The 22,695-nt window shown below is 38.7% G+C and overlaps 1 protein-coding gene across 1 annotated transcript in view; it reads right to left on the bottom strand.

The window, feature by feature from the left end:
* Nucleotides 1-411: 411 nt before the first annotated feature.
* Nucleotides 412-22,695, bottom strand: part of GALNT5 (polypeptide N-acetylgalactosaminyltransferase 5) — a 42,273-nt gene continuing 19,989 nt past the window's right edge. Inside the window, exons 4-10 of the mRNA XM_027590754.1 lie at nucleotides 16,353-16,488; nucleotides 15,641-15,760; nucleotides 13,106-13,223; nucleotides 11,842-12,165; nucleotides 6,419-6,499; nucleotides 3,480-3,641; nucleotides 412-552 (exon numbers count right to left, since the gene is read on the bottom strand). Of these exons, the coding sequence (XP_027446555.1) occupies nucleotides 412-552; nucleotides 3,480-3,641; nucleotides 6,419-6,499; nucleotides 11,842-12,165; nucleotides 13,106-13,223; nucleotides 15,641-15,760; nucleotides 16,353-16,488 (1,082 nt within the window). The remainder of the gene's footprint in view (nucleotides 553-3,479; nucleotides 3,642-6,418; nucleotides 6,500-11,841; nucleotides 12,166-13,105; nucleotides 13,224-15,640; nucleotides 15,761-16,352; nucleotides 16,489-22,695) is intronic.

The raw sequence follows: 22,695 nt of genomic DNA, 5'->3' as shown, positions 1-22,695 counted from the left end.
ATAGGTTCTCATTGATTATACCTACTTGTGGGCCAAAAGAGCTGGTTATTATCAAACTCAGTCATCATGAATATCATTGTACTTCCTCAAGTACTTTTGGCTTCATTTCCTGTATTTCCTGTTACCTGTTTGATTGCATGGGGAAGTTGGCAGGCTGAGGTCCATCCAGCACAGGGCAGGAAGCATGCAATTCAAAAGGCCACCTAGAGCTGGAAATGGACTCCAGTTCAACGTTAGGTTGTTTCCCTGAGCTCACTTTTGGTTTCTCAAATATTGTGGGTTTTTAAAATCTTCTATTCAAATGCTCTTAATTTTGAAAATGTAAACTACCGTGGAGAAATACAGTCCTCACATCCACTGTCATTTTCACAGTGTCTAATGGGTTTACTAGATAAAAATATTACTTGTTCTTTAGTCTTCATAATACTTTTCAAATTTCCACTTTTGGTATTGCTTTTCTGGGTCACAAGCAGCGACTTTCAGGGTCTTCTGAAAAACATTTCCTTCTAAGCATAACAACTGATGATAGTTCCCAAAAACAATGTGATTCACCTGGAAAGAAAGGGGATTTGGGAATGAGCCACAGAATGAATTTGACCACCGAAATATAAAGAAACGAAAACTAATTAAAAAAAAGATAATTACATTTTTGATTCCTTAGGAATTCTTCTGAACTAAACTAACAATGTGAACACAGCCTTTGGACTGTATTAAACTTGTCTCCATCTCAAACTAACTTCTCTCTTCTTAAAGCTACAAGGCTTTTAAGACTTTTACAACTTCCTCAGGGAGGAAGCAAAAGATTTATTTTCTGATGATGGGTCTGATAACTATATTGTTTAGAGGAAATTATTCCATATGCATATACTATATTTGATGGATGATGGCTTTCTAATTGATGGTGATCATGAAAAAACAGCCATCACAAAAAGTGAGTCAGTTAATTTTTTAATTAAGTTTATACCTTAGAATGCAAACTTGGGATACAAAGTGCTAGAAATGATGTATTTATTTATAAGTTACCCATCGTAATATCTGATAGTATGTAATGCCTGATGTCCAGAAAATCCAGATGTAATTAGAAAAAAGTCAAAGGTATTTCAGAGGAGTTCTATTTACTGAATATCCTAGAAATAATAGCTTGCCCATGGCTTTATAATTTTTTTCACCTATTAATCCTCTCATTTTTTCCCATGACTATGACAAAGATAATCTTAATTATATGTATATTGTTTTGAAATATTTAAAAAAATATACCAAATAGGGGTGACTTCATAATAGTTTATTTTAAAGATGTTCCTACAAAACCATTGTCATCCTTGTAGGGCTTTGGAAATATAATGTTTGAGTATGCTCAAGGTTTTGTAAAGGAGTTGGCCTTGAGCAAAATCATCCTGGATTATCTACAACATTCTGCCAGTGGATTGTAAAGAGGTAATTGAATAACTCGTCCCCAACCTAAGGACACTTGATGAAGAGACCAGTGGTGGAGGGTCATTCCATGTCACAGTACCTAGGAGCTACCTATGAAACAATTTCCTCTTAGGTATCTATAATCCACAGCATTTGGGGTGGGCTGGCCTAGAGAATATCTTTTAAATGCAGATTAGAAATGTATAATTTTAACAATTCATTGGTATTCAGGATCAAACTCACTGCTACCCTATTTCCTTCTATGAAGCTCTCGATTCCTAATGCTAAAGGGGGAGACATCTTCCTGTTATTCAGTCTTTTTCTCCATTTCTTTTTTAAAGACTTAACAAGCTTTGGATGACTCAGGAGGTTTAGTATGAAAATTACCAAAATACTGAAAAAATAAGGAATACTATTGTCAACATATTAATCTCCATGACATCTAGCAGCATGGAAAGGGGAACTTAAGGTAGAAGGCAGCAGTGTGACATGCTACAAATTCATAGGCACTAACAGGATCGGGAAACATCGAATTTTTGCCATTTTAATTAAATTACTCTCTTTACAAACTGGCTTACCATTTATAGGGACCAAAATTAAGCCTATATAAAAATCAGCTAATGAAGCCTTAAGTTCTCAATGGGGCCAACACAGTTTATAAATAAGACATATGTGATTTAAGGGCTGCTTACTCCTAAATATTTTCTCACTAGTGTGAATTTTTTTTCTGGTAACAGATTCATTTCTGGAGATGAAAAATGTGTTCTCATTCTCATCCTTTCTCACCTCTGGCCCCACCTCCAGCTTTCTTTGGCATAAGGTCAAGGAAGCAGAAGGTAATATCTGATAGATGTTTATGGATTTTTCCAACACTATGCAACATAAAATTAGTAACTGGTACACTAGTAATTCCTAATTTTTCTAAATAACTCAATTTTAGTCATTATCACTAAAGAGAAAAAAAATGCCCAGAAGAAATCAAAATATAACAGAGAAGATTGAAAGAGAGGAAGATTGGGAACTATGTTGCTCAAGCCCTGATTTTGACCCCAAGTAGGAAGAAAAATGCCATGAAGGGAGTAGTCACTGGTTGTGAAATCAAAAGAAATGGAGGCACTTCAAGGGCAGGGAGGAGTGCTTACTTTGGGGACAACCCTGAGCAAAATGATGGTCTTCATATACCCAGTGCATTTTGTGGATTTGGTGATTACTTGTTAGTGAGATAATAGAAAATTTAAGAAGGTTGGCCTGAAATTATTTTTATCACTCCAAGATCTTACACCAAAACTTATGACTTTGTATCTTGTTAAAATAGAATTGGGAAAACCTATCAGGACTTTGAGAGTAAATAGGATATAGCAGGTGTAGTCTGATAAATATTAACAACTGGACCTCTAGAAAAACATCCCTGGATTAGGAGCATGGGTTTACAGAAATCCTCCCATAATGGCTGGTTTCAAGCTACCCGGGTGATGTCACTGAATGTGATGTCGGCAGGTGCACGCAGCACACTGTCAGCTCCTACAAGCAGCGGGGAGCTGCTTCTATCACCTGTTAAGGTCCAGGTCTCTGGCAACGAGGGGGGGGTGTGTGTGAGAAAAAGTCTCCCTTTATGGAAAGAAGGCAGAATGCTGAAAAGCAGAGTCATACTAAAGTGCAAGGCTTGTAGGAAGCATACTGCTTCTCTCTTTCCCCGTATACTCTCCCTAAGGGCTTCTCTGGTAACCAGTGAGAACAAGTTCTAGCCTATAAGCATGATTTTTGGCATTGTTAGTTGACTGAAGCAAATGACTTAAAGAAACAAAGATGCTGATAGCCATATAACCAAAGAAATGGGTGGCTTATATTTAAAATAACAGATTTGAAATAAATTTTGTGAAAGAAAAAAAGGACTTGACAATTTGCAAAACTATCCATTTATCTCTCTGTTTGAACTATTACACTGCCTCTTTTGCCACAGACAAATTGAAAGCTTCTGATTGAAGACGTGGACAATGAGAGTTTTATGTCCCATTTAACTGGAAGTTGGATTTGAGATAAAGAAGAGGTACACATATTTTGCTTACCAGTTCTGGATGAAAGACTGATGTTGATTTATGCAGCCATCTTAGCACTTTGTTTCTGTTATCGCAAGGGTGCAGCCTCAGAGCCCCCATATCAGGGACGGGAGCTAAGCACCATTCTCCATGTTTAATAAGTCTTAGCCAGGTGTAATTAAATTGTTGAAGCTGTCGGGAAATGAACAAGGAGAAGGTCACCAGGCAGCAAACACAGGTAGGGGCTTTGCCGAACATTTTCGTTAGCAATGGTCAAGGATATAGGCACTTTGATCAAATGTTTTGTACCCAAATCCCGGTATTGCCACTCTCAATTCTGACAGCATGGGTATATTATTACCATATCTAATTTCATTTTTATCATTTTTTAAGTTGGATAGCAATAGGGTGTATCTCAGAGAGTTGAGGTAATGACTGTTAAGTGTTTAGCACACAGTAAGCCCTCAATAAATGTGAGTTGCAGTAATAAAAATTATTGAGTACGGTTAGTATATGTCTACAAATAGAGGTCATTTCAGGTGTTCTGAATCCCAGACAAGCCTGGTGCCTGAAGTAGTGGAACATTCAAACCATCCATAGCCATTAGGGCTATAAGAAGATCCAAATCACAGTCTTAAATTACTTTGGTGGAAATTATTATTCTTCTTTGTTTAAGACTATCTAGATCTAGAGGCATTGTAGGAAAGGTTAAAAAAATCTTTCTTAAGGCTAAAAAACGTTTCTATTGTAAGAAAGGTTAAAACTCTTTCTATGCTGATAGCCAAAAGAGTCATCAGGTTCTGCTCTACCAGCATCCCCTAGTTCATAAGAACTACTCTTGGAGAAGTCCAGTTTTGGGGAGTTGCCAAAGTCTAAATCAGGTAATGGAACCATGTTTTCAGTTTTTATAAGAATTTTATCCAGTTATTTACACCCTAGTACTATCTGCCTGGTCAATTTATTCTAAGTCTGTGGGTCTGTGGGAAGTTTGTTGTTTTGCACCAATGTGAACATAAAAAAAAATAGACTGCTGGTAAAATTTATCTAAATGCTTTTACCTACTGAATCATTTGTAATGTAATTGAGATTTAACTTAGATTATCAAGTATGTCATTGAGTTAGACCTCACCACTCAAAGGGTAGGCTCTGGCCCAACATCAGCATCCACCTGGGAGCTAGTTGGAACAGCTGAATCTCAGCCTCTTGAACCTCTTGAATCAGAAATGAACCTCTTGAATCAGAAATCTGTATTGTAACAAACTTTCCAGGTGATTTGTGTGCACATTAAAATTTGAGAAGCATGGTCTTATGTCATAATATAAGGAAGTTATGTGGCTACTAAGAGAAGCTAGACATTACCTTTAAAAGGGACATCTCAGCTGGCTGAAAGTTAATAGCTAAGGAGACTTTTTAGGTAAAGTGAAGGATAAGGCTTGGTGGTTGAATCCTCGGGCTTTATTCCTTTTGAGCTTTTTTTGGATGAATGCTATAAACTGGCTTGGTATTAAGCTTCGTTAATTCTGCCAAAATAAGTTACCTTCCTCCAAGTCCCTTTACTCTTTATTATTCAAACAAACTACAAGCTTAAAATGAGTAACAAGACAAGGGAGACGGGGTTTGTGGAGAGCAGGGGCTGCATATTCATACTTTTGCCTCCCAGCACCCCCTTGAGAAACTCAGCGGTTATCCAGACCACAACTTGGGTCTTCAGATAAAATACTGGTTAATCAGGCACAGAAAAGCACGAGAAGAATGAGCCTTGAAGGGCTGAATGAAATAATACTTTACTTTCATATAATTTGGACTACTTGTAGTTTTATTTTGTAATTTATGACTTTATTTCCTCTTTGAATTGTTAATATGAGTTGTATCTTTCAAATGATTTTTGACATTTTTCTTGTCCCTCTGCCTCCTTTCTTTCCTAATTAAGAGTTCCCTCAGCCTCAAGTTTACAATCCATAGCTGAATTATAGCAACAGAGAGGACAAAAGTATCTTTTCAGTTTTGAATTAAGAGGTAGAGAGGAGATGTGCTCAGAAATAGAAGCAATATCTCTAAGTCAAAGCAAACAGGTAAGCCGAGGGAAGCCTAGATTCTCATCACAAAATAATTTCTTTACCAAAGAGTGATCTACAACTTGAGGATGCTGAGTTTTACTCATGGATTGATGTTTTTATGAGTTTTATTTGGCATTGAAACCAATAATATCTGCACAGAATGAGAATTGGTGGGGAACATTTGCTGAAGAGGGAGGTGCCATCACTCAGAACTCACCTCCAGCTCCGCAGAGCCCCTGCTCTGTTCTCCCTGGCCCTCCTTCCTCCCCTAACCATTGTGCTCTGAGTTTGTCAGAGATTTGCTAAAGGGTTTTCCACCATGGATCATGGATTATGTAATTTGCATTACTCCCTCAATATGTAGGAGAATGGGGAAGAGGGGACTGAATCAGAATAAAATGTCTCCCTTAGATTATTTAAAAATATGCTCTGCCTTTATTTCCTTTATTTTTTCATCTTTAGATGTAATTTTTTTCACATTTTTGTCTTTATTATCATAACAGTGAACATCTGCAGAGCACTGAGTGTTAAATATTGTTCTACATGCTTCATCTGTATGACATAATTTGATCCTCAAACCTGATTTAGGGGTAGGTGCTGTTATAACTACTATTTACCTAAAGGTTAAAGGATTTGCAAAGGTAACACACTTGAAAGTGACAGAGCCAGAACTGGGTCCCTGGTAGGTGGACTTCAGTACTCATAGATTTACTCCCTTGGTCACTAACTTTACATTTAGCGGCAGGCTGTCTTAACAGCAACCTTACGATCATGTAAAAATTTACACATTAATTATTGTTTGTACAGCAAAAATAAATTTTTCAAGTGAGTGGTAAATGTGCACTTATCAGGTATACTTGCTCCATCTATCAACCTTGTCTATGATGAGAGAGGAAACCCAGCCCAGCGTACCTTGCTGCTCGCATCACAGTCTTCCAAAGTGGCTATGGTGTTTTCAATGGAAATGCATTTGCCCAAGGCCACATTAATAAGCTAGGGAACAAAATATAAAATATGCATTAAGAAAAAAATATTTTAAAGTAGAACAAGACATTCAGAAAGCACAGACTATAAAACTATAATAAGGTTAAAAGATAGTTAAGTTGATAGCTTAGCATTACTTAGCACTATACGGTTTTATTGGTTGCTATCTCTAACAGAGACATAATGTAATCTTGCTAAAGTACAGCTTCAATCTGTCAATTTAGGCCTATGATTCAGCCACAGAGCCAACAAACAGAAGCTTTTAATTAACCCTTGCCTGGAATGCTGAATAGGGAATAAGCAAAAGGTAGCATGAAAAGTAGTTATTTTCTTGTCTCAAGTTTTTCTGATGCATACATTAAAAGTCAATGCATAGACTTGCAATTTAATCAAACCAACAGTTACAGGCTCTGTTCCCTGGCTGACCCCTTCAAGCTATTTCACTGCTTAGGCACTGAATCATAGATAAATTGAGTCCTTCAAAGAACAGCAGATTCCAGCTGATTCTCTGTCAGAATCTTCCTAATGACTCAGGCAAGCTACAATTCATCACAGGAAAGTCATGAAAGCTAATACAGAGCCAAACTTAAAGGCACTATCTGGCAGGCCCCCAGGTTTTTAATGGATTTGCAGGGTCAAATATGGAGGCAGCTTTCTATAGGTCACCATTTAATGCAGAAAAATGTTGATTCCCTTGCCCCCTTTGACATCTTGGGCAAGGCTAACGAGCTGGTGAGTTAATAGTGCAATTTAGACTTCTTAGATTCCTAGAAGAGCTGTGTAGAGTCAAGTCTACACTCAGGAAAGCCTTCTGAGCTGGGAGGTTGTGAAGTCTTTGTTGGCAAGGTCACTATTTATGCCCCATCCTGTTCTGTGGTGCCCAACACAGAGCTCTAACTCTGGGGTATTGTAAGATACAGCTGTGTAGCTCAGAGCTGTAAGCCTTCATAACAAGGTGCTCACTTTTACATGCATAGCTTAGCTTGCAAGAAAGTCAGGGGCATCTTCAGGGACCAGAAAATGAAACAAAACAAAGCCCTTCAGCAAGTGGGAAAATTGCAAATGCTGGTAGGCAAGGGACCAACATTGTAAGAACAGGAGAAAAAATAAGAGTGAGCGAGAGAGTTGGAACTGCAGTCTTCCACATAAAGATGGACGACTAAAAAATTAGACCCTCAGTAGAACAATGTCCCAGGAAAAACAATCTACCCTGTAGGTAGCACAGGGAGACAACAGGGAAACTAGAGTCTCCCTTGGGAATCTGAACCTTACATGGACCTTCATTTGGGTTTGAGATGCAAGTTTATACTACTTCCATTGGATAGGAACTTTGACAGACATAAAAATAGTACCAGGTTGAGGGCGTCTGGGTGGCTCAGTTGGTTAAGCGCCTGCCTTTGACTCAGGTCATGATCCCAGGGTCTTGGGATCCAGCCCCACAACTGCCCAATTCCAAGCCCCACAGCAAAGGGCTCATGCTCAGTGGGGAGTCTGCTTCTCCCTCTCCCCCATCCCTCTGCTCCCCTCACCCCATCCCCACCTCACTCATGCCCTCTCGTGCTCTCTCTCAAATAAATAAATAAAATCTTAGAAAAAAAATAGTACCAAGTTGGTTACTTCTGGGGTGGCTGGCAGGTAAAACAACTCTAGAAGGACAGAATTTCCATCAGAAATCTTCAAAGAAAACTCTATTCACAATGTAGAGTGACAAATGTGGGAGGAGACAATCCACCATTAGGAAATGGAGCAGTCAGGACGCACAGAAAGAATCAACTTTAGAGAAGTGATTTTATAGAAATGCATGAAAGAAGGATAATCCTGGAGATTAAAGAAAGGAAATGTGCTCCAATTGCTCTCTGGATTTTAACAGAGATAAGTATAAACTTCTGTATTTGTGGATTACTCAGAAAATATTCTGTCTTCCCACGCGTTTGGAAAACTGGCTTCAATACAGCCAAAGAGGTTGTATAGCTCCAGAACCTCGCAGAACCTCCAGTACGTTAATGTTTAGCTCTCTGCTATAAGAGGGAGTGAAGCATGAGTGTCTGCCAAATATATTTGGCCCTGGGATCCTATTTCTGGCAGCACAACTAACATTGCCCAGAGCAGTGTAGGGAACTCCTGGTTTAACCGATTTTTTTTTGTATCTATTTTGTACAGTCCCTTCTGCCAAGCATGGAAAAGCATTAGATGGAAGGAAAAAATTTTTCTTTCCCTTGCTTTCCGCTCCCCTGCTTTCTCTGAAGATTTGTTTTCCTTCCTCCCTATCAGAAATTTCTGGAGAAACTGCTTTTCTTCACATAGAAATGATTTATGAAGTCCTAAGGAGTTGTTTTTCTTTATCTTATTATGAATGGTTTTAAAAATGGAATCCTCATTTTATTTTCAAGGAATTGTATTTATGCTTTTATTGTAAACCACTTCAATCTTTTTTAAAAAATCAGGCAGTCTATACATTTTAAATTACCCATTTTGAATTATTTCACTTTCCAATTTAGGAGGTGGAGTTCCCCACAGTTCATCACAGAATTACTAAACATTGGGCTACAGGCTATTTGCTAAGCATCTAATCCAATATAAAGACACATTATTAGTGAGGTTCTTTCACTCATTAAATATTTTTGGTTCAAAAAGGTATGATATGTTCTTATAAAAAAAGAAAAGGAAACAAAAAAATCTTGCGCTGTAAATCCTAATAGGATTGAAAGAAGGGAAAATGTGGAGCAAATGACAAAAAGTTGTAGAGTTTATTTTCTTGGGACTTTTCAAAACTGTCTGTCCAAAATAATTGTCACGTTAATCTTCGTCTGAAATGTCTGGAAAAAGATCTTTTTTAAAACTGGTAATAATGCTCCCTACTGGTTATTTAAGAAGGGAACAAATGATACCTTGATTATAATTTGTCCAAGGAAAGCAACAAATAGAATTTAAAAAATCATTTAAAAATATTTTCTGCATTTTAATATATTATAGCTCAGGCATCAGCAGAAAGCTGTTACAGGAGAGCTCTTCAGAAATTTCATGGGAACTCATACACAAGTTAACCTCACAGGGGAAGCAAAAGGTAGTTTTTTAGTTCCCTCTGGTGGTTAAAGTTCAGTAATGCTCTTGCTGAGATCCTGTGTTAGGAAAAAAAATTACTATGCTGAGAATTTCTTTTTTTTCTTACTCAGGAGTTAGAATTAAAATATATATATATATATATATATATATATATATATATATATATATAAAAGTTTATTTTACAGACACATTATTTGAACAGTGTATAAATCCGGGCTATTCTTCCTAACAAGTTACCTAGAAAAAAAACACCAGGTCAAGAACTACCAGAAATAGCTGCTATTCTATTTTGACCTATAAAAACGACAATTTTATACTACATTATGTTACATACAAACAGGTCACATATATTAGTTTGTCAGTTGAATTTTTATGTTTCCTTTCTTTCATACTCTTCCAGAATCTCCCCTATATGGTCGAGGAGAATGGCTTTACTAAGTCCTTGTCATCAGGAAATTTCCCAGGCAGAGAGTGAGAGTGATTGGTTTGTAAAATTCACTTTCTAGGGAGAACTGAACAAACATGGCCTAAAACAACAGGCTTACAAGTGATGGTCAACTCTGAGAACCTCTTTTATGAAGAAAAAGAAAATTCTTAAAGAAAATGAAATAATGCCTGGAATATTTATAAATAAAAAATAAATGAGAAAACAATAAAACAGATTAAAAATATGCATGACTGGGGAAGAGCTCTAGGTCAAGGCTTGACTAATAACTTCTAAACCTACTCTATGGTAAATATCCTCATGTCTTGCCATCCTCTTCAAATTAAGCCCCACCCCCAGAATGGGTTTGAAATGGCTTTCATCCAGGTTCTCTGCTTTCTTGCTTTAGTTCTTAGCTTTGTACTCCATCCAATCTGTTTAGCTTGGTTTCTTCCCTTTTGGCACATTACATTGTGCCCTGGAATTTTTTGTCATCATTTGATGATTTCTTTTATTTTCAACCTGTGTTTGAAATCTGTAAAAATCTAATTAAATCATGTCGTCGCATTGCTTAACCTTACTCAATAACCTCCTTTTACATTTGGGGGGGGGGGAAGAAAGGAAAGAAAAGAAAGAAAGAAAGAAAGAAAGAAAGAAAGAAAGAAAGAAAGAAAGAAAGAAAGAAAGAAAGAAAGAAAGAAAGAAAGAAAGAAAGAAAGAAAGAAAGGAAGGAAGGAAGGAAGGAAGGAAGGAAGAAAGAAAGAAAGAATGAAAGAAAAGAAAGAAAGAAAGAAAGAAAGAAAAAAGAAAGAAGAAAGAAAGAAAGAAAGAAAGGAAAGAAAGAAAGAAGAAAGAAAGAAAGAAAGAAAAAAGAAAGAAGAAAGAAAGAAAGAAAGGAAAGAAAGAAAGAAAGAAAGAAAGAAAGAAAAGAAAGAAAGAAAGAAAGAAAGAAAGAAAAAAGAAAGAAGAAAGAAAGAAAGGAAAGAAAGAAAGAAAGAAAGAAGAAAGAAAGAAAGAAAGAAAGAAAGAAAGAAAGAAAAGAAAGAAAGAAAGAAAGAAAGAAAGAAAAAAGAAAGGAGAGAAAGAAAGAGGAAAGAAAGAAAGAAAGGAAGGAAGGAAGGAAGGAAGGAAGGAAGGAAGGAAGGAAGGAAGGAAGGAAAGAGAGAAAGAAAAAGGAAGGAAGGAATGAAGGAAGGAAGAAAGGAAGAAAGGATCCTTACTCTGCCTTCAAGGACCTATGTAACATGACTCTTCCTCCCTCCTCCCCTTCATTTGGTGCCATTCTTCTCTCCTTCGCACCTTGACAACATTCATTCTCCTTGGCAGTTCTTGAATGCCTGGATAGTCATCTATCTTAGAGTTTTTGCACCAAGGGAGTCCTCTGCCTAAGACTCAATCCTTTAGAGCTTGGCTGACACTTGTCTTCCAGGCCTAGGCTTCAACATCTCTTCAGGGTTGAATACTCTAGCTTAGAAGGAGTCATCACTTGTGACCAGTTCCCTAAATGAGAGCCATTCTATTTTTTATTTAAACGTTACATACTTGTACATTGTTTTCCCTACTCAACTTCAAGCTCCACAAACAGGAATCAAGTCTGCTTTATACATCACCCTATAATCCAGTTCTGAAATGCTGTCTGGCTTATCGATACCCAGTAGGTATTGGCTGAAGTAATCAATGAACATGGCTGCTTAAAAGCCTCCCTCAAGTTCACCTATATTTAACCCTTAACCGTGCTCTGTCTCATCTGCACTCATACTTAGTATTTACATATAATGTAATTCTTCATTCTTTTCCACACATTTTCAAGGGTTTTTAAACTTTATTTTTACGGAGTCAGAATGTAATTGCTGCTTGAACTTACCACACCATTAGCCCTCACAATGGGAGCCTTTAGATCAGGAAAAACATTCTCCAAGTACCATTTGAAACCTTTGCATTTTAGTTTCTTTCGAAGTTCCTGTTGTTCGGTGAGGTTTCCAACATCTAACCCTTGGTCTATGAGGTGGTCCCCATGGCCATAGAATAGCTCCTTGTACTCATCAAGCCAGACCTCAGCAACCCGCACCAAGTTCCGCTCTACTGTCTTCATCCGGTCTTTGGGGAAGGAGTATGGATTGTCATTTCTGAATATGTGGCCCACTCGGGAACAGGGAATGATCTCAATTTCACCACCACACATCCACACCTGGATGATAACAAACATCAATTATCAAATGATGTCTGCAAATCATGGGCAGTTATCAATGACAAGGAACGACCTGGTGACCACTCTCTCCTCCCCCCAGTCTGAAGTAGTTTTTTTTCCATTAGTTTCAAATTAAACTCAACAGGTTTATTTAGTTTTGTACATTGCTGTGGACCATTTTAGGATTCGTAAAACATGTTTTTTTATTCCCTACCCATCAATGTACATCTTCTTATTTTATAAAGAAATTCTCACTGAATTGCAAAGTATAAAATATGGAATATGGATTCCTGTTTTGGTTGGATCAGGGAAAGGAGTGTATATTTCCATGTTTTCAACTTTCCCTTCTCATCTTGGGATGACCCATATGACTTACGGAGCACAACTTGAAAATGAGCTCGAAGTAATAGCCCTTTTACTATATTACCACCCCACTCCTCAGGAAAGCAGTTGCCTTTTGGATTCTCTTTACTCTGGCTGCTGCCAAGGCTTTCTTAGCTGTTGATCAATGACTATAAATACCCAGAACTGTCTGAGATGTCCAAAGTTGGTGCACCATTGCCTGTTGTACTTCTGTCTATCTAACATGACCCATTACTGAATGATTTCATTACTTCCGATATACTAGAAAAATGTTCCCAGAGATATTTTGTGTGAAGCATGAATCCCACAGCATTTATACAGAATGGCAAGATGTTATTTCTCCCAAGTCACATGTAGAAAAAGGACTATAAAATACTAGGGAATTCTAATAAATTTCATGAGAGCTATTGATTCTTCCAAATTTAATCTGGGATATAAAAACATTAATCTAGAAGCCCTTAAATTTCTGTGGAATTTCCTCCCTGAGGCAGTCCCATATCTGATTATATATTAGTAAAAAGAAACCAAATGATAAGGTCTTAATTGTAGAGAGGATTTGAGGACCACTTGGTAATACCTTGAATGAAAGCTCCATATTTTCTCCACCCCAGACATCAAGCCCAGGGTCGTATGTTCCAAGTTCAAAAAAGTAATTTTTATCAATAGAAAACAATCCACCTGCCATGACGGGGCACCTACAAAAAGAAATGTTTGATATTTTAAGCTTGCATGTCTTGGGAATTCAACGTTTCGAGTGGGTCCCTGTGCAGTTGTGATGGAGTTAAGAGATATTTTAAAATAGCTACCAAGCACGGGGAGGTCTTGGAACGGAGTCACAAATAGCACCGAAGTCATCAGTTCCCTAGTTAATGGTGGCAAAGCTTGATTAGGGTCAGCAAAGATGGGGCCTGGAAGTAAGATTCTTATTTGCCCTTTACTCTCTGACACAAACTCTCCAGATAGGTTATTATTTTTTTCCACGCAGAACGTTGCCTCTTTAATCACCAGGCATCCCTCCACGCCCCTCCCCTCTAGAACCCTCAGTTTGTTTCTCAGAGTCCATAGTCTCTCATGGTTCTTCTCCTCCTCCGATTTCCCCCCCTTCATTCTTCCCCTCCTGCTATCTTCTTCTTCTTCTTCTTCTTTTTGTTAACATATGATGTATTATTTGTTTCAGAGGTACAGGTCTGGGTATGTGCTATGGTGAGCGCTGTGAATTGTGTAAGACTGTTGAATCACAGACTTGTACCTCAGATAGGTTATTTTTAACAATGCCTATTTAATAGTACTAAAGGAGTACCAGGCACTGTTGTAAGTATTATGTATGTAATTATCTCAGACTTTATGAAAATCCTGCAAGTATGTACCATTAAGAAACCACAGCACAGAAACGGTTAGGAAATTTCCCAAGGTCACAGATTAGTAAGATGTACTTCGGGTGTTCAGTTTAGGTGGTCTAGTTTGACTCTATGATCTCTCACTCCACTCTACTGCCTCAACTGTAGACAGATTTTTATTGACAGCTTATTATGTGGCAAACACTTTTTAAAGCATGTTATATAATAGGATTTAATTCTTAGATAATAGAGGTAGCTCCTTCTATTAGTCTTAATGCAGAAACAAAACAAAACAAAACAAAACAAAACAAAACAAAAAATGAGGACACAGAGATTCAGAGAGGTTAAGTGACTTTTTAAAGCTCACACCATTAGGAAGTAATCGAATTGAGATTTATATCCAAAGAGTCAGACTCCAGAGCGTTCGCGACTGTTATAGATTATGGGGGATAGAAACTACACTTGAATCAGCAACTAGACAAGGCAGCAATCCCTTCCCATGGTGGTTACCATTGAGCCAGTGGAAAGGTTTGTGTGGAAAGCCTGTCTTGTGTTTAGGGTACAAAGCAATGTCAAGGATAAGGTAATTCTTGCCCCACACCTACTTCCCTACCCCCCATCATTTATGTACATATTCTGTCTGATTGCCCAATGTCCTTTCTAGTCCATCCAGAATGCATTGTCTTGCTAATGTTATGTGGAATATAATCTGAACTCAATCACTACATTAACTCTCAAAATGGGAGTCAGAAAAAGGCAAAGAGGTTCTTTAGATGTGGGATCAGAGTAAGTGTGTTAAATGCAGGCAGATATGGGTTTGAGTCCCAATTTGTTCTTTTACCAGATGTATATCCCAGGGAAAATTACTTCTTTTAGGCTCAATTTCCTCATCTCCACAATGACAATACTACCACCTCTCTCCTAGGGTTAGAGAGAGGCTTAAATGCACAGTGTTTAATAGATGATTGTACTTCTATTTGACTTGCTAGGAATATCAACTCTGACGGCATCATACCTAGCAAGGGATGAGGCATGCAGTATTGAGGGTTAAGTTCTGAGAAATAATGTTACAATGCACAGTCTGGGCTGGGGCTTTCTCTTGACACTTGTCTGCTCAAGTTCTCTCTCCAACTGGGAAGGCTTTGGGGACCCCTGTTGCTCTGCCTGAGGCTGGCTGCATGCTTATCCTGCAGGTCTAGTCTCTGGGGGAAGTGTTCACTTTGGCTTCAGGTCTAAACTGCGATCTTCAATCCAGCTTCTCCATCAATAAAGCCCTTCTTTTAATTCATATCCACCTTCTGTATCTATTTCTCAATTCATTCACAGAATTTGGCTCCCATGGGAAGGGTAGGATTCGAATTGAAAAGAAAATCCAAATGGTAGCTATTATTACAATAATATTTTTACCACTATTATTTACTCTTCTCATTTTTACTCATGTTGGCTTTAACATTATATGTGTTCATACAGCATTTATGCAGCATATTCACTTAGTTTATATTTCTTACATTGTCTATCCCAGGGAACAGGAATAGTGTTAGTGAATTTCCCTGGGTTCAGGACTGAATAAGTTGCACTTAACCATTTAAAAAATGAGGTTTGGTAGTGGGAAAGTAATATCTTAGGAAAACTTTGCTTTTGATCATCTATTGGCTAAAGCTGTAATTCTTGATGGTCTACAGAATGACAGGAAATACTTGTTTTGTGGAATTGTTTCCTATGCCTTTATAAAAAGATACACGATTGCTTTCCAATCTTAAATTTCACACACTTACCTTATTATATCTGTTTCTTTAATTCTGTTTTTTGCAACAACGTCTGGAGGAATTGTTCTCCAACCAAAGTTCATGGGCCACACAAAGATGCCTCTTTGAAAGTTGTCCACTGTCATGTAACTAATCCAGGAAAGAAACAAAAGTGCTACCTGAGATCATACACATATACTTAAGCAACCTGACACCATGTCTTGTTCAAATGAATGAAACAAGTTCTTACACAAATGATTTTAGATTATCACAAACTTTTTAATAACATTTCAAGCAAATTTATGAGTACAATTTAACATTAGTGACTAACTGGCTTGATTGCTAGTTTTTAACTTATACTTTATTTTAATAATGTTCTGACTATTTTTGAGGGAAAAACAGTTTAGGAGCTTATGTATTATTTCCCACTAAAAGAGGAACTAATCTTAAGGAAGATAAATATTTTCTGGGTTCAGGTACAGCTGAATAGAAAGAGGAAAGAACAGGACACTGAGTATTAGGATTTATTGCTCTTAAGAGTTAAGCATTTTGATGATCAAATAAATTACTGGATTGACCTTCTCTGATCCCAAGATATCTATTATGTGTTTCCATTTATTTAAATTGATGCACTGTGTATTTCTTAGATTTGCAAAAATGTGCATTTTAGGAATATGACCAGTACTTTCTGCTGCTGTTAAAGACTCGCTTAGAAGTATCTTGTGGAATATGACAGTATTACCTCATATCCTTATCATTGATGACTTCAATTACTGGACAGGCTACTTTCTTTCTACTTAAATAAACCCTTTCCAGAAGAGGTTCCAACCAACCAATGTTACATTCCACGTGAGAATCCAAGAATGTCAACACATCACCTAGAGAGCCAGAAAAAAAAAAATCATTTGAAAATGTGATACACTGAATGTATGTACTTCATGTTCAAAGGTTTTGGGGATTGCTCCAGAAAGGTGATTATAAGGGCAGTAGTCTTCTCATTGAATTCCTGGTCCCTATAATTTCATCCTATAATGAAATAAAATAAATTTTGTTTCTAGAAGTCCTATGGGACAAGCATCATTTCTGTTTGTGAAAAATTGATAAGCCACTTAGAATGGATAGCCAAGACTTTGAAGGGAATCCTTAGTAGTAAAGGCTTTGTCTCTTCTAAGGAGGGTGGGTCGCATTAACCTGGGGTGGGGGTGTGTGGACCAGGTAGAGTTTGATATTCCAAGGTGGGCCTTAGGAATGATGAAGAGGAGAAATCATTCTGCATAACAAGGGTGAAAACAAATAAAAAAGGAAGAATCAGCAAGGCTAGAAGGTAGTGTAAAAAGTGTTACAGGGATGGGGAGGGAGAATAGGGAATAGTTTAATGGGTATAGAGTTTTAGTTTTGCAAGATGAAAAGTGTTCTGGAGATTGGTTGCACAACTGTGTGAATATACTTCAGAGTACTGGACTATGCACTGAAGAAATAATTAAGATGGTAAATTTTATGTTACGCATATTTTGTTGCAATAAAAAATCAAAGACTTGCAGGAGAAAAAAAAGAAAAAAGAAAAAAAAACTTGGAGGCCAAAAAATAATCACTAAAAATTCTTTTTTTCCTATTAGTTGTGTGAAGTAACACTCTCTTCCCAATAAAAATCTCCATAGCATCTACATTGTTCCAAATGATTTTATACAAATGGAGTGTTTGTGTGTGTGTGTGTGTGTGTGTGTGTGTGTGTGTGTGTGAAGATTAACAAATAATCTGAGGAATTGGGGCTATGGCCAAAATCCTATATGTGTCCTTTCAGGCCCAACCATTGGCCAATTATAAAGGCTTTCCCTGGCAGGTCCTCATGGCTGGAGGCTGCCCTCTTACACCAGACGTGGTCTGCAGCCAGCGCACCACAGCCTCTGAAGGGACTTGCAGTCAAGAGCTCAGGCCCTCCCTCTCCCTCAGTGGACGTGCTTTCAGCATAGCTTCACTCCTAGCTCAGTTTCCTCCATCGGAGGCCTCCTTCAGGCTAAGATCTCTGTCTCACCGCATGGGAGGTGGGGAGGTCGCCAGGACCTTTTCCTCCATCTGACTCAGCATCAGCACTTTCCCACTCGGAGCCTTCTCCTTTTTCTCACCCTCGGCCCCAGGCTGTAAAACAGGAGGAGCCGTTTGTTCTGGGCTCCGTGGACAGTGAGACGATCCTCACATCTACCCAATCCATCAACCCGTTTCTCTACAGGGAATCATGGGACATTCAGGGAGTCAGCACTTTCTTCTGTTTCAATTCTTACTTATACTTCTTACTTATATTAGTGCAGGAAATGATTAAAGACTTGAGGGTTGCTTTCCTTTTGGCTTATTGTTTGCATTGACCACTCTGACACCTGGCTGCTCCCCTCTGCTCTTGACAAGCTTACAACATCAATTACCTTCTATTAAGTGCTTACTCCATGCCAGACACTGTCCTAAGCATTCTACATGAGTGTCTTGTTTAAGCCACACAACAAACCTGAAGTATAATCTAATTTTTCTTTCCATTTAAGAAATGAGATGCAGATCTAAGTTTTATTCCCATTTAAGAGAAACAAAAAACTGAAACAATTTTTTCAAGTTTGCACAGCTAAGTGGCAGCCTGATATTTGAAAATACATAGTTTATTCCATTGCCTGTGTTCTTAAAAAAAGAAAGAAAAAACGGTCAGAAAGAGGCAGGGCTATGAGAATGGGAAGGCTTAAAGTAAAAGCAGAAGACGGCAGCAGGCAAGGAACAAGGTGAAATTAAATACCTAGATGATGGTTCATTATCCACTAAAAGCTATACCTCTTCATTAATGGTTCAGTAGTGTATTAATTGATCAACAATGGAATTTTTGCATGAGGGTAAAGAAACTGATTTTAGCCAAGGTCTTGGTGAGGAATGCTCTTGAGAAGTCTCTAGGCAGGACCAGGCTGTGCTAGACTGAAGCCCCTCCCCCCATTATCCCCAACTCTTGGAGACGGTGGTTACAACTCCTGATCATGCTGGTGGAGTCCTATTTTCAGAGATTATGGCTTATTTGATAACGAAAGGTCATTATCAACTAAGGGTGTCATTTTGCACAGCCCGCTCCCTGTGTGGGAAGGTTCACAGGGGTTATCTAGGTGCATAGGGTGTGTAAACATGGCCTGCTAAGGTCCTACTTGGCTAGTGAATAGCATGTGCAGAAGATAACCTCCTTTTTCTCACTACTTCTACTGCTGGTCCGTTCGAACCAAAGAGCAGTCTCTACCAGACTGCCTGTCCCTATCCCCAGAGTAAGCTGGTACGGTCAAAGGGGCCTGGATCGACTTTCTCAATCCCTGGTGGCAGCAGGATGGGTACCCAAACCTACATTCATTTCCCACCTGGCCCAGATTCCCATACAGATTTTCATTCACTTGTTGCCAGGACCCAAAGGAAGCAGCTTCTGCCCAAAACACAGACTGGAATTTTATACTGTTTTATTTTGGGTGAGAAGAGAATCCTCCCATGCATGAATGTCATTGCTCCACTTTCAGACACTTTAATTTAAAATAGGATCTCCGGAACTAGACCAGGGAGCTATCTATGTAGCTGACTCTGGTTAGGACTTCTACTTGTAGAAGGTATGGTCTGCGGACGTTTCACATACACCCTTCCCAACCCTGAGGGTCATGGTGAAATGAACAGAGTATCGAAGCCACATAGCTCTGCTTTCCTTAGCTACAATGGATAAATTATTTAACCTCTCTGAGATCTACCTTCTTGGGATAGTTCTAAGATCTTCCTAATACCTAAATTCCTTATAAATAGCTAGTGTTGTTACTGTTTTTTCCATGAGTGTTTAAGCTAGAGCCCCAAATAATCCTATCTTGATGACCACCTGACAGGCTTTTCTGTTTCCTAAGAGTAGGTCCCAGCGATGCTGGATTGTTTGCACATGGGTTTGATTGTGACTTATTCATTTATTTACTTCTTGACCAACCCAGAGATGCTCCCATGCCAGAAGGCTTTGGCTCCTTATTGAGTACAGACCCCCATTTCTATTTAGCCAACCAGCTTGGAATATTGTTGCCAGCATCAATTAGTGTTGGAGTGTTGTCTTTAGGGTTCCTTGAGGGATGTGGACCTGGCTGCCCATTTAATTTTACATAATAATTTATAAGTGATGCTAAGAAACCACCTGTTTTACCTGCAGCAGAAACAAGTTGTAGAAATTTACAGAAGGACCATCGCTTTTCAGGAGACCTTAAGGCTGTCCAGGAGTCAGATGTCATTTCAGTCCACATACTTCAAGTTAGCCAACTGATTCTTTGGAATGTTCACAGCAATGTCATGTATTTTGCCAAATGCCCTTGTTATAAAGGAAATGAGAATCTGATCTCTACTCTGACTCTCTAGAGTGTACTATTGAACCTGCCCATCTGCCGACTCTTCTTGGCAGGGCAATAACTTGCTCTTTTGTTCAATACTCACACGAGATCTGAGTGGTCAGCTTGTTCACTTTGTACCTCATTTACTACAACTCTCTTTTTACTTGTGTTGGCTTCCTATAGGACACTTTCCCTAGAGATCCATTGACCGTGGCCTGCCCTTCAGATTTTTAAATCCTACTTGAACTCTCTATCTCCTCATTCTCAGGAAATAACTGATTGGACCCGATCTTTTTGCCTGAATCATATCCAGATGAAGAGCCTATCATGCACCGGAAACTGAACATGTAGTGAACGTTGTTAGTGGTCAGAGAGTCACTGTTTTGCCCTTATTATTTTGTATTATGTACTTTCAGAGAGTCTAATAATACTCTGGGATCAAAATAGTACCCTGGGACCAAACCTGACCAATTTCTGCAGGTCCTTGGATCTTTGATCTCATCCTTACCTGTGGCTTCCCCTCCCTTTTCCCTGAATTCTAAAGGGTAAATCTTTAGGAAACAATAGCTGTCAAGGCCTGTCAGATTCTGCATTCAGATTCTTGTCATTCATCTCTGTTTGGCTGAGGCAGTCCAGAGGAAATCTCTGCCCTGGTATCTTTGCTGATCTCTGATTACAGAGACTTTTCAGGCCCAGAATGTGTCCTGCCTGTGCTTTACTTGGGGTGGCTGGGGGATGCCCAGGGGAAGTCTGGGAGAACTAACAGGCTGGCCAGCCCCGCTTAGGGCCAGGCCCTGGACAGTTCCTGAATTATTTCCTCAGCTAAAGCTGCTATGGGCTTCTGAAGCCCCTTGAATTTCCTACAGGAGCCAGGTGCACTTCAGGGCCCTTGGATGTATTCTTGGACAAGGCTGTTAAACTAATTCCATCAGAACACACTTTTCAGCTTCTTCCAAGTTCAGGCATTGACCTTTTGCTAATGCTGCTCAAAGTGTGGGCCATAGACCCTGCTATCAGAGATAGGAATGGAAATTGAGAATGGATGATTTAAAACTCTAGCAGTTTGCTGGAATTTGTTAATTTATTCTCTGTTTTATACAGGTATATGTATATAACCTAAAAGTCATTACTTATGTCATTTGTGTCTTATCTATGTTATACATACACACATGTATATATTATACATAATAAATTTATGTATATATCTATATACATAGAGTATAGATGAATGCATATATAATTGTGTACATATCTTTCTTTTTTTCCATTTCTTTCTTAGGTAGTTTATCTTTAGTATAATTTACAAAGGGGCCGGTCCACAAAATTTGGAAATTAGAAAAAAAAAAAGTTCTTCTTTGATAGTTTGAGAAGCAGCTCTTCACTAGACAGTGGCAAGCAATTAAGATGCACCTAGCTGGCCTCTCCAAACTAGAGCTGTGACCCCTTAGCAAGTCTTTACAACAATATAGTGGGCTCGGTCAGAATCTTAAAAAACAAATAAAATAGAAGATATTAGAATCTGCTGCACATGTTATTTCATGAAATGTCTACTGTAGTGACATGTGTAACATATATATGCACTGGGTTGTGGTGTAAGATTTATTTCTTAACATGGGTCATGGTACAAATAGTTTTGAGAGTTACCAAACGGAAACTGAGCTCATGCACTCACGGGTGTTAATGACTGACTGAGAGCCAAGTTTACATTGTTACATTTGGATTTTCTAAATTCAAAGAAATTATTTGCTGGCTCTATAACCGCGATTTGCTGGCTCTATAACCACAAGTGCTTGAGCAGGCCGATAAGGCAACTTCTTTGAGCGAGTTCATTGCAGCCCATCTGAAGAGGCCTTCCGTGTTGTCTAACAGTTTAGACTGTTCTGGAGATGATCGCCAGCATGCTTTGTGTCCCATGCAGGCAGAGAGAAGGTTTTTGTAAGCAGTACATTTTTGGTTCTACACTTGTCAGCTTTCTCTACATGGATGTCTCATTTTCATCTCAAATTTACATGGACAAAATCGGAACTCAACAGCAATCCCAAATCTGTTCCTCTGGTTATGGCCCCACCGCCCACCAAGTTGCTCAGATGCCAATTCTAGGGTTTTTTTTTTTTGTTTTTTGTTTTTTGTTTTTACTCCTCTCACTATTACTCTCTTCATATCTTATGTGATGACAAGCCCGTGGGCTCCATGTCCACAGTATATTCTTACTCTGACCCCTTCCTTCATCTGCCCGAGTACCTCCCTGGTGTTTGGACAACGATAATAGCCTCCCCCTCCCCTTTTGTTTTAAGATTTATTTATTTATTTGAGAGAGAGAGCGAGAGAGAGCAAGTGGGGGGGGGAGTGCAGAGGGAGAGAGAATCTTTAAGCAGGCTCCCCGCTGAGTGCAGAGCCAGCCGCAGGGCTCAATCCCACGACGCATGAGATCACAGCCTGAGCTGAAACCAGGAGTCAGACTTTCAACAGACTGAGCCACCCAGGCACCGTGACGATAACCTCCTAATTGGTCTCCCTCCTTCCTCTCTCATCTCCCTAATACCCATTCTCTACAAGGCAGCCAAATTGAGCTTTAAATTAAGTCAAACAATTTTATCCTCCTCTTTAATGTACTCCATTGCTTTCATATGATACCAAGAATAATGCCTACACTCCTTGAATGACTCATAAAACTTTACAAAAGCCCGCCTTTTCCTTGCCCCCCAGATGAATCTCCTATCATTCTCT

Source organism: Zalophus californianus, chromosome 3 (assembly GCF_009762305.2).
Source record: "Zalophus californianus isolate mZalCal1 chromosome 3, mZalCal1.pri.v2, whole genome shotgun sequence".
Lineage (NCBI taxonomy): Eukaryota > Metazoa > Chordata > Mammalia > Carnivora > Otariidae > Zalophus > Zalophus californianus.
This window is presented reverse-complemented; position numbering and strand designations above follow the sequence as displayed.